The 15,562-nt window shown below is 26.1% G+C and overlaps 2 protein-coding genes across 11 annotated transcripts in view; both read right to left on the bottom strand.

The window, feature by feature from the left end:
• Nucleotides 1–1,590: 1,590 nt before the first annotated feature.
• On the bottom strand, nucleotides 1,591–4,734 carry LOC124946521 (puff-specific protein Bx42). The gene is made up of 7 exons (XM_047487297.1): nucleotides 4,596–4,734; nucleotides 4,255–4,408; nucleotides 3,692–4,167; nucleotides 3,476–3,611; nucleotides 3,151–3,409; nucleotides 2,609–2,990; nucleotides 1,591–2,511 (listed from the first exon to the last, which is right to left on the bottom strand). The coding sequence occupies exons 1-7, from the start codon at nucleotides 4,607–4,609 to the stop codon at nucleotides 2,301–2,303; spliced, it is 1,632 nt and encodes a 543-aa protein (XP_047343253.1). The 5' UTR covers nucleotides 4,610–4,734; the 3' UTR covers nucleotides 1,591–2,300.
• Nucleotides 4,735–11,297: 6,563 nt separating this feature from the next.
• LOC124946417 overlaps nucleotides 11,298–15,562 on the bottom strand; it is a 45,099-nt gene continuing 40,834 nt past the window's right edge. For 7 of the 10 annotated variants that reach the window (XM_047487094.1, XM_047487088.1, XM_047487089.1 and 4 more), the window contains 6 exons: nucleotides 14,856–15,046; nucleotides 14,547–14,736; nucleotides 14,294–14,462; nucleotides 14,071–14,194; nucleotides 13,662–13,810; nucleotides 11,298–13,381 (listed from right to left, as the gene is read on the bottom strand). In XM_047487094.1, the coding sequence (XP_047343050.1) occupies nucleotides 13,193–13,381; nucleotides 13,662–13,810; nucleotides 14,071–14,194; nucleotides 14,294–14,462; nucleotides 14,547–14,736; nucleotides 14,856–15,046 (1,012 nt within the window). In that variant the 3' untranslated portion in view covers nucleotides 11,298–13,192. The remainder of the gene's footprint in view (nucleotides 13,382–13,661; nucleotides 13,811–14,070; nucleotides 14,195–14,293; nucleotides 14,463–14,546; nucleotides 14,737–14,855; nucleotides 15,047–15,562) is intronic. The other 3 variants (XM_047487096.1, XM_047487095.1, XM_047487097.1) reach the window with 3 other exon arrangements.

Raw genomic sequence — 15,562 nt, 5'->3', positions numbered from 1 at the left:
GTTCTGCACCCTCAACGCAGAAGCGAGCCCTGCTAATCTGACTTTGATTAAACTTTTAGCGACACCTAAAAGGGTGCTACCCGATAGATACGCCTGTCTATATATGTATGCTTTCGGGATAACTAACGTGTAAGTCGATTTTTATTACGGAACTGCGCATACATTACGTTATCTCAGCCGACACGCTTGATAATAGAATCATCGACGCCTAGGGATTACGCTAATAAAGCTTTCAAAAGCTTGAAAAATTTGTTTCTTATTTAAATAAAAAAAAAAAAAAAGAAAAAGAAAAAAGAAACCAATGAAAGCTAAACATACATAATATGTATGTAAAGTACAAAATAGATTTGACGAGGCAACAAAATTATATCAATTCTATTCCAATCTTATCATATTGTAAAAGTTTAATATCGTCTGAAACATTATGAAAATATATAATCAGAATGAATAATTGAAATTTTTGTTAAATTGTATTTCCATTATATTTTTCTTCTTCTATTTTTTTTTTCTTTTTTTTTTCTTTTTTTTCCTTTTTTTTCTTTTTTTTTTTTTTTTTTTATCAAATCGATAAATCAACCTGGATATTTAATATAACGATGAACTTTATTACCTATCTAGCAGTGTCCTCTCCTGATTGTAGCATAATATAAACAGTCAGTTTTCCGGACGATGTACTTTCAGAACAGATGTCGCTGTATTCGTGTTCTAATCGATAATGCAGATTACGGATTTTTACTCGACTGCACCAAACTGTTTTACCTACAGTAGATAAATAAAGAAAATTAAATTGTTAATCATCTTTCGTTAGCGACCGTATGCGATTTTACCGACAGATATGAATGAAATATAAACTACAAACGCAAAAAAGGAAATTACTATTGTATAAGCTTGTGTAGATTATACCTACGCGTAAAGGCAAACAATGCATCTGACTCTACATTTTTTCGTTTTTAATTAAAATTATAAAAATAACTAAAACATATTTGAACTGACATTAGCTCGATATTAATTCCGATAAAATATACAATGTATAAAATATAATATCTAAAGAATACTAAAATCAACAGGCCAATGTTAATTTTATTCTTTTATAATATCACTACTACTATTATTTCAAATTCCAAAAGAATTTCAAAAAATATCTAAATTTTTAATCATAGAGAAAAGAAACTTATCTTTTCTTAATTAAAATCTAATACTTTTCATGTTTATTATTGTGTTTACTTTTTATTATTTTTTATGTTTATAATGCACAACTACCAGGAAATTAAAATTTTCAAATATCAGAATTTTATATTAAAATTATTTTAAGTTTCTCGCGTGTTACCGTCTTTATAACGTTCAAGCGAATATACTATCATTTAAATTTAATTAATTATACTCCTTGTATCCTATATATCGTTTAAATATATTATAAAAGCATTGAAAGTATTAATTTTATTTTATCTTTTGCTGAAAAAGTGCGAGAGAGTTTATGCATGAATTAATTGTTCTCTAAAAAAAAAATATTACTTTTCCATACGATCTTTTTAAACAAGAATAAAGTTTTTACAAAAATTCGAAGAAAAAAAAAAAAAAAAAAAAAAAAAATTGCTGAGAGTTCGTAAATTGTATTTAAAATATATGATATTATTAAAAAATTACAATATTTATTATATATCCTAAAGTAAATTAATTACAAATAATGAAACGGTTGAATCTTATTAATTGTGAAAAATGTATGATAGATTACACAATTGTGCTAATAATTAATAAACGAAATATAATAAAATAATTAAACTTATATTAAATTTTTAAGGAAGATACGACGTGTATTCTACGAAGCATTGTGAAAGATCATTTCGTTGAAAGACATCGGCCTTGATCTGATACCACTTTTATTATTTATATTTCAGAAATAATTAATGACTTTAAATAGCATGGTCATTATTATCAATCGTTATATTATGAATTTGTATTGAATTTATTTATTAATGTGTACGCGTTAACACACGCACAGGCACACCCACAAATGCTTCTAAATACGGCGGCAATATATTGTAATTTGTGATATTAATTTAAAATTTTTTTTTATATATATATATATGTATATATATATATATATTTTTATATACTTAATTATAAACATATTAAAATACTTAATATGAAATATTTCACTTATCTATTGCTTTAATTATAACAATGTCTACCATCGGACGCATTCCAAACTGTCTGAATGGTATATAACATATGTGATATATACACAGGCAATAATGTATATTATCAATATATGATTATATAATCCGAAATAAAAAGAAAAATTAATGTTTCCTACGTTTATCACGATCGTCACGACGTTGATCTCGATCCTCTTTACGTTTTGTTGTTGTACTTGTTGAACTAGTAGCATGTTTAGCTTGTTTCAAGAATTGATCCAAACCGAAAGGATCTTCCTCATCTTTTTCAAATTGTACTGGTCCAGATCGTGTAGTTGATCTATCAGTACCACTGAACTCTTTATCCGGTACAAATCTACAAAAAAAAAAAAAAAAAAAAAAAAAAAAAAAAACATATAATTTTGAATATATAAAATATAAATAAACACAAGATATAAAAGAAATAAATTAACCTATTTGTTTTAACAAGTTTCTCCAAATCATCTCCATAATTATCTTTATCAATATTTTTACTTGGCCGATAGATATGAGAGGCAATAGAGTTTGCATCTTTCCATGGTTTATCATAAACATTATACTCATCATCGTGACCATAACCACTGTCCATTCCTTTACTAGTATTAAACAAACGTTGATCAAATTGTGCTTCTCCAGAAGTAGGAATGCTTTTCGCTGGTAAACCAAGTGCAATTTGTTCACTGATATCACGTTCACGTTCTCGTTGTAAACGAGATCTTTTGTCTGGTGCAGCACGTGCCAAATTTCGATCTCTTGCACGATCCTTATGTCGTTCTTGTCTTAGCTGATCTCTTTCACGTGATTCTTCGGCTTTATCTATAATATTACAAAAAATAATATATATTTCCTATTGAAAATATAATAAAAATATTTATAACATTTCTTATTTGTATTTTTTTTTTCTTTTTTTTGCTTTTTTTTCTTTTTTCAAATATTTATAATAATTTTCTTATCCATCTATAAATAAAGAACAAACCTAATGCCGCACTGGACTTCAATCCAGCACGTTCTTCTCTAGCCTTTTGTGCTAGCTGTCTCAAATGATCCTCCTTCTTCTCTTTTTCCTTCTGCGCTAACTTTTTCTCTAACTGAGCTCTCATTTCAACTGCTTCACGAGCTTTCCTATCAGCAATATACAATGCCTCTGCCAATTTCGCAAAATTTTCATTCAAATGAACTTGTTGCAATCCACGACCATCTGCAGCGAGACGTTTATCGAGAGGAATTGTATAACCCTAATATAAAATATCATTATTTTTAATAATTATTAAAATATTCTATACTGTGGAACAATTTGATACCTTAGCATTTTTCCAATTACTGATACAAGGCGGTATTTTCCATTCCTTCTGTTCTTTCACCGTAACTTTTCTTGTTGGAGAATGCATGACAGGTGCTGGAGGAGAAGGAGGTCCTCGTGGAATTTTTTTATTAATTCTGTATAAAAATATATATGTATGTGTATATATGTATATGTAATTAATAATATAAATAAGATATAATTTATAAATAATTACTTGAATTTTGGTGGTTCCAATGGATCTATCTGGGCTTCTACCATTCTAATAACTCTTTGTTTGGCGCCTGAATTAAATGATTGTCCTTGCTGAGAAGGAGTATATCGAATATATTGAGCTGGTGCTTGTTTTTCCGCACATCTAACAGGCATTGCAGCAGCAATTTTTGATCTAGTAATTTTTTCTAAAGCTTTCTTAGTTTTTTCTGTAATCTCATCGATTTCCTCATCAGCTGGACGTTGTAAGGTAGGATCTTCCTCGCTTGTTATTTCAGATGGTAATAAATCACTGAGTTTACTATAAACTATTTTATCTTTAGAATGACCCTGTCTAGCTATAACATCGTATTTAACTTTTCCTTGTGCATCTAATTGAACTGCAAGTGCATTGCTAGTCGTTTCTTTCCCTTTCATTCCCATTCCCAAAGGATATTGAGCGACATGAATTTCTGGAAAGGAACCACCATCTCCAAAATCCTATTAAAAATTATTCAAAAAGTTCATTTAATGTAAACAATATAAATACTATATTTTGTTAAATAGAAAAATTAACAATAATTCAACCTCTGCATTGCGTGGAACCCATCCTTTACGTTGTCCATAAGGTGGTGCTGTAATAACAGCCTTAACCAAAGCAGAGACTGGTCTTTGACGTAATTTTTGTTCACGAGCTTCATCTTCCCTATCCCAAACAACTTGACTGGGTGTTGGCAATAAACTAAATAGAAATATATTAATTTATTATCCTTAAATAAATACTTCCTTGAATTAATCTTTCTAAAACTATTATCAATATAAATTTTGATAAGGTTAAGCGCCATTATCATAAATAATTGTAACTATCTATTCTTCTAAGACTTATATAATTAATATTAATGGATTATTATTTGATATTATAAATTTACCTTGTCAAAGACATTTTTGTAAATATATATATAGAAATAATACAGAATAATTCACGAAATAATCCAACCACAATCAATTAATGTATCGAATGATCAATGCTGCCAGCGCCAACGCGTAAGAAGTAGGAACTAATAAACCTTTGAAAAGAATAAAATTTTCTAAAAAAGAAAAAAAGAAAGAAAATTACATCAAATATTAAATATAATAAAATATACGAAATTATTATTAAAATTTAATCAAATAGTATTCTGTTTCGTATCAATTATAAATAGATATCATTAATGAATTTATTAAATTCATATTAAGAATGGAATATGTTATGAAAATAAAATATGATCGTTTCAAATTTCGCGCATTTTTTAAGGCGCCAAATAAAATATTAATCAATAATTTCATTTATCGAATGAAAAAGCAACAAAATTACTTTTTGATAGGAAAATTTTAATAAAATGATTTCTCCATTAGTACATAATTTATTTATCAACACGTATTTTCCATAAATATATTATATATCAATATTCATTATATATATATGTATATATATATATATATATGTATTCTTTTTTTCTTACATATAATAATATACTCTTACAGTACACTGTTAATGTATGAGAGTGTGTATGTGTGTATATATATAATCTCCATATACTTTTCAATATATTATTTTTTTGTACCAATTTGAGTTGCATTTATAAACTCACAATGCGCTTTCGTATATACTCTCTCTCTCCCTCTCTTTTTCTCTCTCTCTCTCTCTCTCTCTCTTTCTTTCTTTCTCTCTCTCTCTCTCTTTTAATTTCATTTATTTTTGCAGATTGTCTACATTTCACAGGTTTTCATACAAATATTCGTATCATTTGTATCGAGGTTGTATTTGTATAAAAAAAAAAAAAAAAAAAAAAAGGGAAGATCAATAAAATAAAAAAATTACACATCAATCAAAATAAAACCGTAGCTGATATGTACGGATATGTTTCTGGAACGTTTATTCGTTATTCATAAGAACAATACAATTTTTATATTATACAAATTGATGAGGTTAAACAAAATGACAAATCTACGATGTATCTTTAATGAAAGATAATCTGCAAAAATAGATCTACGAACCAGCATATATGTATATAGATATACATATATACATATATTCACATATAAGCAATACAATGATGTTTATTTATGTAATAAATATTATTAATAAATGGAGAACGCACCGCCATAATGTCATATAACCTAAAATTTTGCAAAGTCAATCGAACATAATTTTAAAATGAAAAAAAATGAATTATCCTGTTTCCTAACATAGAATTCTAATTCATAAGCGCATAATCATTCATATTGAGATCTGTTTTCAAACGCATTTCTCGTATTATATATGTTTCGCTTGCAATACCATTACATATATAAATATACATATATACATACACATGTATATATACATATACACATATATATATATATATATATATACGTATGTATATCTGTAAATAATTAGCTATGACATTTTTTGTAAGTACATATGTATGCCACTATATATATATATAGCTAAGTATGTCTTTTTCTTTTTTCAAATAATAACCTACGACTCTCGACCAGCAAGAGTGAATTCATTTTCGTTTATGTGTTCGCATTTTTTAGACTATTTTCTGTTAGATCTTTGTTTATTTCTTTCTTTGTTTATTTCTTTCTTTCTTTCTTTTTTTCTGAATAGATTATAAGAGCAACATGCGTGTAAATGTGCAACAGCAGTTCGTGGCTTTTTTTCTCATCTTTTTTTTTCTTTTTTTTTTTTTTTTTTTTTACTAAAGGATCAGATACAGTCGCTTTTTTATTTATTATTATAATTATTATGTTATTATGTTTTCTTTCATTTTTTTTTTTTTATTGTTTACATTTTTTTTCTTTTTTCTTTTTTCTTTTTTCTTTTTTCTTTTTTCTTCCTGTGAGATTACACTAATGAAAAGGGAGAAGGCAGTGCAAGCGTTGAATACTACGGTAATTACCGCGAAGTCAACTTCGAGTTTAATTACTTCACAAACTCGTGAAAGAAACTTTTCTGCCAGCAGAGATAAATCACGTATAAAGCGTAGATAACATCATTGTTTTCAGGTTTTGTTTTTCTTTGTTCTTTTTTTTTCTTTCTTTCTTTTTTTTTTTTTTTTTTTTATATCCTTCTTTTTCTCTTTTTCTATATTTGTTTAAAGGTGAGCGTTAAAGAAAATGATGATGATTATCGTAATAACTGAATTTCCTCGATAAAAATCCAATCAAACATTAGTTTCTCTTTTTTCTTATAGTATGTAAAGTTAATAAACAAATGAAAAACAATAATATTATTAATAGAACGAGTGAACGGGGATAGTAATAGAATTATTAAAGGATCTATTTGTGATGTAAAAAATAAAAAAAAAAAAAAAGAAAAGAAAAGAAAAGAAAAGTAAGGAAAAAAAAAGAACAGATAAAAAAAGAAAGGGTGGGAAAAAATTAAATCTTTGAGCGTTTTGTTATCGTTGAATACAACGACTTATTACATACACAACATTCATTAAAGACGATTGACATCTGCGACTGCTCTTATTTCATTTAATCTTAATTACGGATCTAACGATACAACACTATCTAATTGTAAGACTATGTATCAATCACAGCGACACATAACTTGTGAATGTGTATGCATGTATATGTGTATGTATATATGTATGTATATATGTATGTATATATGTATGTATATATGTATGTATATATGATGTATGTATGTATGTATGTATGTATGTATATATGTTACATGTTTGTATGTATATACCTACATTATAGTCAAAGTTACATATTCAACATTCAAACATTATTTTTTCATCATTGTTACGTATTCTTTTCTTCAATACAGATAATATTCCGATCGTTATTATAGTTCTACATTGCAGCATTGTATATCGTCATGTATATATATATAATAATATGCTGTTTTATATATATATATATATATATATCAATCACTAATTGTACAGTTAGGACTTGTGCGCAGAGCACAAAAGCAATCACATTCAAAATATTCGAGCTACGTTTCTTGAAAACTATTCTAAAGAAAAGCGAAGTTTTCATCTTACTTTCAACATTAACTTACATCATTATAATATCATTTGTCGAATTCATGTTAGAGTTTCTCTTTTTTTTTTTTTTTTTTCTCTTTCAAATGCAAAAATCGAAGGATAATTTTGTAAGATTTTATCAAGATTCAACTTTATAAAATTATCCTTCTCATTGCCATATTAAACTATTATATTATCTATGTACTTAACATTGATTATTATCAAGTGTGTACTGTTAATTCATGAGATATCTCTTGAATAAAAATAAAGTTAAATTATATATTTACTTAAATCCTACAAACTCAAATGTTATTCAATCTTGCGTATAATACTTTTAAAATATATTTTTTTATATTTGAATGATTTTTATAGTATATCATTGAATTTTTCTTAAGTAAATATATACTTCAATAACTGTATACGGTTTTACACAAATATAAGTATTTATCCACGAATAATTTAACAAAAATAAGATATAAGAATTGTTTTGTTGAAAAATTCAGTATATAAGTTTTGGAATCATTAAAAGCATTCCAAAAAAAAAAAAAAAAAAAAAAAGAAGAAAGAAACCTCTTTTTTTTTGTAAAAATGAATTCTATAAAGATATCATCTTTTATCTAAGAACATTTTCTAATATAGATTATATCTTATTTACACTATGATTTAGTTAGTTTTAATATATAATTAAGGTACAATTAACTATATATATATGTATATATATATATATATATATATATATATATATATATATATATATATATATATGTATGTATGTATGTATATAATTCTATTTAACATTGACTTCACAGGAGTAGTTACGCATTTTTTATTGTATTCTTTGAGAAGAATTTCTTCTTATAGAAATACCTGTACTTTTGTGCGCGCCATTTTTTCACATTCTTTAAAGTAACTTTTTATAACACTTATATAAACTCTTATATTCGTAATTATTAATTTCTAATACAATAACAAGGATGTGCATGTTATATGACAGTTAGCGAGATCATATATTTATATATATAATGTTCTGATACTTTCTAAAAAAAAAAAAAAAAAAAAAAAAAAAAAAAAAAAAAAGAGAGAAAAAAAAAGAAAGAAAATAGAGAAAAATACATTACATTTGTTAATTAAGTGCAATGTTGAGTCCAAAATTTGTTTATCCAACTTATATATGCTATATATGTTACTATTATATTTATTACTATTAGAATTTACTTATTCACAGCTATGGCTTTTTTAAAATAGTATATTGACTACAGGCATTGACTTATGTATTTTTTGGAGTAGAAAAATTTTTTTTTCTCAAAATCATTTCAATAATATAAAGTTGTTATGAGGAATAATATTGTTAATTTGAACATTATTTGATCTATCTCTTTTGCAAAAATATACTATTGTTTAATTAAAATATGTGATAAAGTTTCTTTCAATAATTTGCCTTGGTTATAATGATGTTTAGTCAGAATTTTTCAATATCATTGAAAATTTCTATTCACGGCACTATATTAATTAATCTCTTTTTTTTTTTTTTCCTTTTTTTTTTTAATATGTCACTAGAATTGTCTTTTTTCTTTCAAGGCATTATGTAAAAAAATATATCGAGTCTAATTACAAAAAGATTAACAAAAATTTTATAATTGCATGTCTTGTCTATTCCAATTTGGAAATATGAAAGAAATAAAATCTTTTTATATAAATAATTTACATTTTCTTTTTTTTTATAATATAGTACATGCTTGCAGTAACATTTACCGTAATATTGTCATATAATTATCATCATTTTATATTTGTATTTGATTAAGCATATCCTTATAAATTATCCAATATCTTATTATTAATTTTCGAATAAATTACTCTACCATATTTATTTATCAGCCTACATGCAAAAGTAATATCGCATCTAATTGAGATTAAATATTTACTTATTTTTTAATGAACGATTGTTTGTACCAAAACTTTTTTAAATAAGTTAAACGTGTAATAACTCAGAAGAAAATAAAATTTTCAAATATAACTTAATCCACACAATAGTATGGATGAATATTAATTAACGTGACATTAACGTGAAATCAGAAAAAGATGTTTTCTTTTTCTTATACATAATAACAATCTAAAGCTTATTCAATATTCAACAGACGTTATGTTTGTCTGTTGCACATAAAGAATGCTTTTATACTAATAGTTTTAACGAATATACTATTATAGTAATGACAATGACTACTTGCTGATCACATGCAAATCTTATATTAAGCATTATATATATCAACCTTAATTAATAATTTATTGTCCATATGAGAACATCCCTAATTGTATTTATTGTCTGTTCACACAGTATTGTCGGTTATTATTATTATTATATTCATTTCTTAATTTAACACTAAGCGTTGTCTGGATACTAAGGAAGATCATTATTGTCAAATGTTTTCTATTATTATCAGCAAATTCCTTCATTCAGATTATTATCGAATGAAAAATATTATAAAATAGGAAGCTTCTGCTGTTACTATAAAAATTTTATTGTAATAACATTATTCAAAATTTTTCAATGATTGTAAGAAGTATGTAAATTAAAAAAAAAAAAAAAATTACAAATTATAATCAAGTTATATAGCAACCAACAATACTATCATTTTTCTTTGGTTTTTTTTCTTTTTTTTTTTTTTGTTTATATACTTAGAAAAAATCTAAGTCTCATAATTCATTATGCTCTACTTTCAATAAATAATATATCATAAAGTATATTCGTTTAAAAACTATTTTCTTTATGGTGCAGATCAAAAAAGTGCTGGGTGCAAATTATTGTCCCTAGAATTCAGTCAACATTATTCTTATCCTAATACTAAACAACTGCATAAAATGTATATACGATTTGAAAAGCTGAGTATACGTATTTAACTATTTTTTTTTTCTTTTCCTAATTATTATCTTCACAAGTATATTTCAATAGTTGTGTTATACACAACATTATAGAAACATATATATGATGTTATTAGTATTGTTAATGTATCATACATATAATGTGATTCCAACTGGGAAGAAAACTCTGGAATAAAATTTATAACAAGTACCTACTGTTTTAAAAATTTGTTTCTTTAAACAATTATAAGAAAAACTCTGACTCTCTCCCACCCATTTCTTTCTCTTTAATATATTTCAGAGAAATAAATATGATTAATAAATTTATGATTTAAGATTTAATGCAAGTTTCGATGTATGAATATTTGTTTTATATATATATATATATATATATATATATATATATATATATATATATATATATATAATACATTTAACATTATATATAATAATTTGTCTAAATAAATAAATATATAAAAAAAATTCTTAATATATAAATTCAAATGAAATCCCTTCTTTTGTATCTCCTATGCATATCTAATAAAATGAATGTATAAAAAATTTTGAAGATATCTTGCTTAATATGAAATCTAAATTATATATGATATTACTGCACACTTGGTAAATATCTACGAGTATGTACATATATATGCTTTCATAGATTCCTCGTTGATATCTCATTGTCACACGAAACGTCCATTCGTATCAATTAAATCTTAAACTCATTTAATATTATGCCTTTTTTATTATTTTTTTTTTTACTTTATTTTATTTTTTTTTTAATACTATACTGCATTTTATGCAATTATACGATAGATACTCTACTTGCATTGTGTGTTAACCATTAAAAATACTTTTATATAAAAGTACAGTTTTTTTCTTTTTCTTTTTTTCTTTTATGTCACACACACGCACACACACACACACACACACACACACACACACGCACACGCACGCACACACATACACACACAGGTAGTCATTATCAATTTTTTCCAATCTTTCTTCTTTAATAATCGATTACGTTTGTCAATCTTCGTTGAAAAGAATGATCATTGGCAATGTTTTAATAAAAAAAAAAAAAAAAATAAAAAAAAATAAGAAATATATATAAATACACATATACAAAAAAAAAAAGAAAAAAGATTAAAAAAAGATAGAAGAAAAATATCAAATAAATATTGACGTCCCTTTAAAAGCGCGCGCGCTCGGGCGCGCACGCGCGCACACACGCGCATTCTATAAAGGATTGATTTTGACCACTTGGTGGTCTATAATACAACCTGGCACGTTAAAAGTTGGTGATAGCGTTAAAAAATGTTTTTAGGCGCATTAGATGCGCGAATATATTTTTAATTTTCTTCATTAATCTTACTAATCTCATTTCTCAATACCAAAGGTACATTTTTACGCATCGATTAAACTTTTATATATCATATTGATTTTTTTTTTATTCTTTTTTCTTTTTTTTTTTTTTTTTTTTCTTTCTTTTTTTTCTAAAAAAATGGCAACGCGTTTTACTCTCATTATCTGAACTTCAACTTTATGGGAGAAGGGTCAATCGCATTCACGCAATAAGCTTAATATAGTTTCACTATACGAGAAAATCTATAAACACTACTATGTTTCCAATTATTTCATTTTTCTTCGTTCTAATTGAAATATTTTTTTTTTTTTTTCCTTTTTCTTTTTTTTTTCTTTTTTTTTTTCGTTTTTTTTCTTTGTAATCTAAAATTGCCATTTCTTTCTTTTCTTTCTCTCTCTCTCTCTCTCTCTCTCTTAAACGACACTCTCGTTTCGAGGAACACTCTTCCATTCTCAAAATCATAGTCTTCTCATCATCATCATTATTATCATTATCATTATCATTATCATTATCATCGTCATCATCATCATCACTAGCATCCAATTGAATCAGATATATTCACTTGCACAATTCTAATTTTTATTTCCCATAACTTTTATACCCCCCTTAAATTACGGACAATATCTCGTATAACAATCTTAAAACGTCTGTAAAAAATGGATACACTGTGACTCCACAAAGAGAGAAATCTACAAATTGAACAGGATTTTTTTTATTAAAACATAGTCCACAATTCCTTCAATATTATAGTTTATGAAAATATCCTGTAGGAAAGAAGCTCGAAAACGATTGTCGTATAGGTTTTACGTTAATGCTTCGAAACATATAAAAAAAAAAAAAAAGAAGAAAAAAAAAGCAGCAGTATTCTAATCTTGATATAACGTATAAAATATATTCACTTTGAATTTTTGTAAATCCTTTTTAGGCGTATGATTTAATTAAAAAAAAACGACGTCCCGTAACTTTTTTTTTCTCTCCAAAATTAATTAACGTTAAAATATTAACGACCATATATTAATCAGAAAGGGGTCGTTAAAATTTGCAGAAAATATTTGTTTACAATTCAAACTCCGGGTATATAAATATTTTTCTTTTTTTTTTTTTTTTTTTTTTTTTTCCCCATGATTATTGTCTCATTATCATCTTGCTATTCCAAGATATATATTTAATATTTCTCCATTTGTTTTTCCTGAACTGTTTTAAAGAACTTATTATAAGATACGTTCTTCAAAAAGAAATACCTTCCCTTTTTCGAATAATATTTCAATTATGTCTGAAAGAACTGCTTTCATTATGGCTCGTCCTTTTCAGAATACTTGGCCATTTCATTTCGAATCCATGGGACGTATTTTGGTACATAGGCATAAACACCCGGTAACTTTGGCCGGGCACAATCTATACCCCAACTTACGATTCCACCCACGAACCATTTCTCTTTGTCATCTTTGTCTTGACATAACAGAGGCCCTCCAGAATCGCCCTTCAATCAAATATACATGTTTTTATTCTATTTACATTTCAATTACATAAAATAAAATATATTTCTTAGATTGTAATGCATGTACAATAAAAAAGCTCTTGCTTTGAAACGATCGATTGACTTTTATGCGAAAGGAAGAAAAAAAAAAAAAAGAAAAGAAAATAAAAAGAAAAGAAAAGAAATAGAAACGAATTTATTTCTTTATTTGTTTGTATGTTTCTTTTTTTGCTTTTTTTTCCTTGTTTTTTCTTGTTTTTTTTTTTTTTTTTTTTTTATTTACCTGACAAGCATCCTTCCCACCATCTGGATAACCAGCGCATATCATACCGTCTGTTACATTCAATTCCTTGTAAGCCAACCACATATTACAAACCTGTCTGTTTAAAACAGGAACTTGTACCTCATTTACAGCCGGTTCGTATTCAGCTTCTATAATTAATTGTCTTATCATTCCTAAGTTTATTCAGAAATAGAGATTTTTTTTTTTTTTTTTAATATCGTTCTATACAGATGAATATATATATAGAGATGTATATATCGATTCGATTCAATTTTGTGTATTTACCAAAGCATTCAATCTTATTTACTCGATTATTCGCTACGAGAAACACTTTGCATTTTTAAAACCTCTTCTCGATCGATTTACTTTTTCTAGTGAACGATAGAAATTGATTCGTTAAAGTACTTACCCTGTGTGTCGTTCTTCTTACCCCAACCAATTACTGTGCACAGTGTCGCAGGAGCAAGATTGGTTGTAGCATTAGGTAGGCATACTGGTCTCAAATGTTCATGAAATTGAACACGTTTTTCAAGCTGATAATAATACAAATATAAAATCATTATTATTTTTAATGATTCGATATAAATTTAAAAAAAATGTAAATTTAATATAAATGAAGATTCGAAATATACCTGACACAAAGCAACGTCGTTATCATGAACGACACCTAAACTATAATCAGGATGACGAATAACCCTTTTGATCTTTAATTTCTGTCCAAGATATGTGTGACTGTGTCTTCTGGTAATACCCAATTGAATTGTCCAACCGGATACATCCGAAAGACTGTAAATATTTTTTCTTTTTTTTTTCACAAATTTTTAATTACAAGTCAATCGTCGATACGATTATGACGTTTGGATTAAAAAAATGGTCTCCTCTTACTTTCCGACGCAATGTGATGCGGTTAAAACCCATTGATCGGAAATGAGTACACCAGCGCAATAAAAAATTTGTTCGGGTCCACCCAAAAGTGCTGCTAAAAAGGGCCAATCACCTGGTGATGCTTCTACGCCACCGACGATTCTTGTTTTAACATTTGAATTACCATAAAGCGGGAACCTCCTTCCACATGCTGGAAAGCATAACATTTTTCTTTACAAGGCAGACCATTATTTTTTGTATATCTCGTCGAAATAATTCTCATTGAAAGAAAAAAAAAAAGAAAACAAAAAAAGGTCACGATAAATATACTTTGAAATTCACCGTATTCGGAACAAGTGAGTTTTACTGTCGGATAATCCTCATCCTCTTTTACACACGCTTGAAATTTTTTCAATAAACTTCGCTTTGGTGTTAATCTCCGATACTGATTCGATTCATTGAAGGCTTGAATCATAGTCAGGTTACCATCTTTGTTAGAAAAATCCGATGAAAGAGCGACACTAAAAAAAAAAAAAATCAAATAGATTAATATTTACAAGTGTAATGTTGTAAAAGTTATGATAAATTGCAATCATAAAAATGTATCATTTAATAAAATTTCGACGATTAATAAATTCGTTGAAACCTAATTGATAAAATTTTAAATTTAAGAAAAAAAAAATTTAAGAAAAAAAAAAAATAAATAAATAATTCGGTCATGTAGCATTATTTTCATGAGGCATAATAAAAGTTAATTATATTGGTATATAATAAATTATATTCATAAAAATTATCATTTATATAATAAAAATTGATAATTGGCAAGTACGTTAAGGCCCCTAAATTTGATTTGTTTTACATGATTTAAAAAAAGAAAAAAAGAAAAGAAAAAAGAAAAAAAAAGGAAAAAGGAAAGAAAGAGAGAAAAAGATTAAGTAAATAATTCAACCTTGTCAGCTTTATCATGACATATATAGTTATTATAAAAATATTTCTTATAATGGGGCGAGAGAGAGAGAGAGAGAGAGAGTAGCGAA

The sequence above is a fragment of the Vespa velutina genome, chromosome 2 (assembly GCF_912470025.1).
Source record: "Vespa velutina chromosome 2, iVesVel2.1, whole genome shotgun sequence".
Taxonomy (NCBI): Eukaryota; Metazoa; Arthropoda; class Insecta; order Hymenoptera; family Vespidae; genus Vespa; species Vespa velutina.
The sequence above is the reverse complement of the archived record's forward strand: the minus strand, read 5'-3'. Positions and strand labels throughout refer to the sequence as shown.

Bases quoted from the DNA above. Each gene is read 5' to 3' on its own strand.
- LOC124946521 (XM_047487297.1), bottom strand. The intron at 4,168-4,254 runs GTTGAATTATTG...AATTTTTAATAG, and splicing joins GGGTTCCACGCAATGCAGAG to GATTTTGGAGATGGTGGTTC. The intron at 3,612-3,691 runs GTAATTATTTAT...ATTTTTATACAG, and splicing joins TTGGAACCACCAAAATTCAA to AATTAATAAAAAAATTCCAC.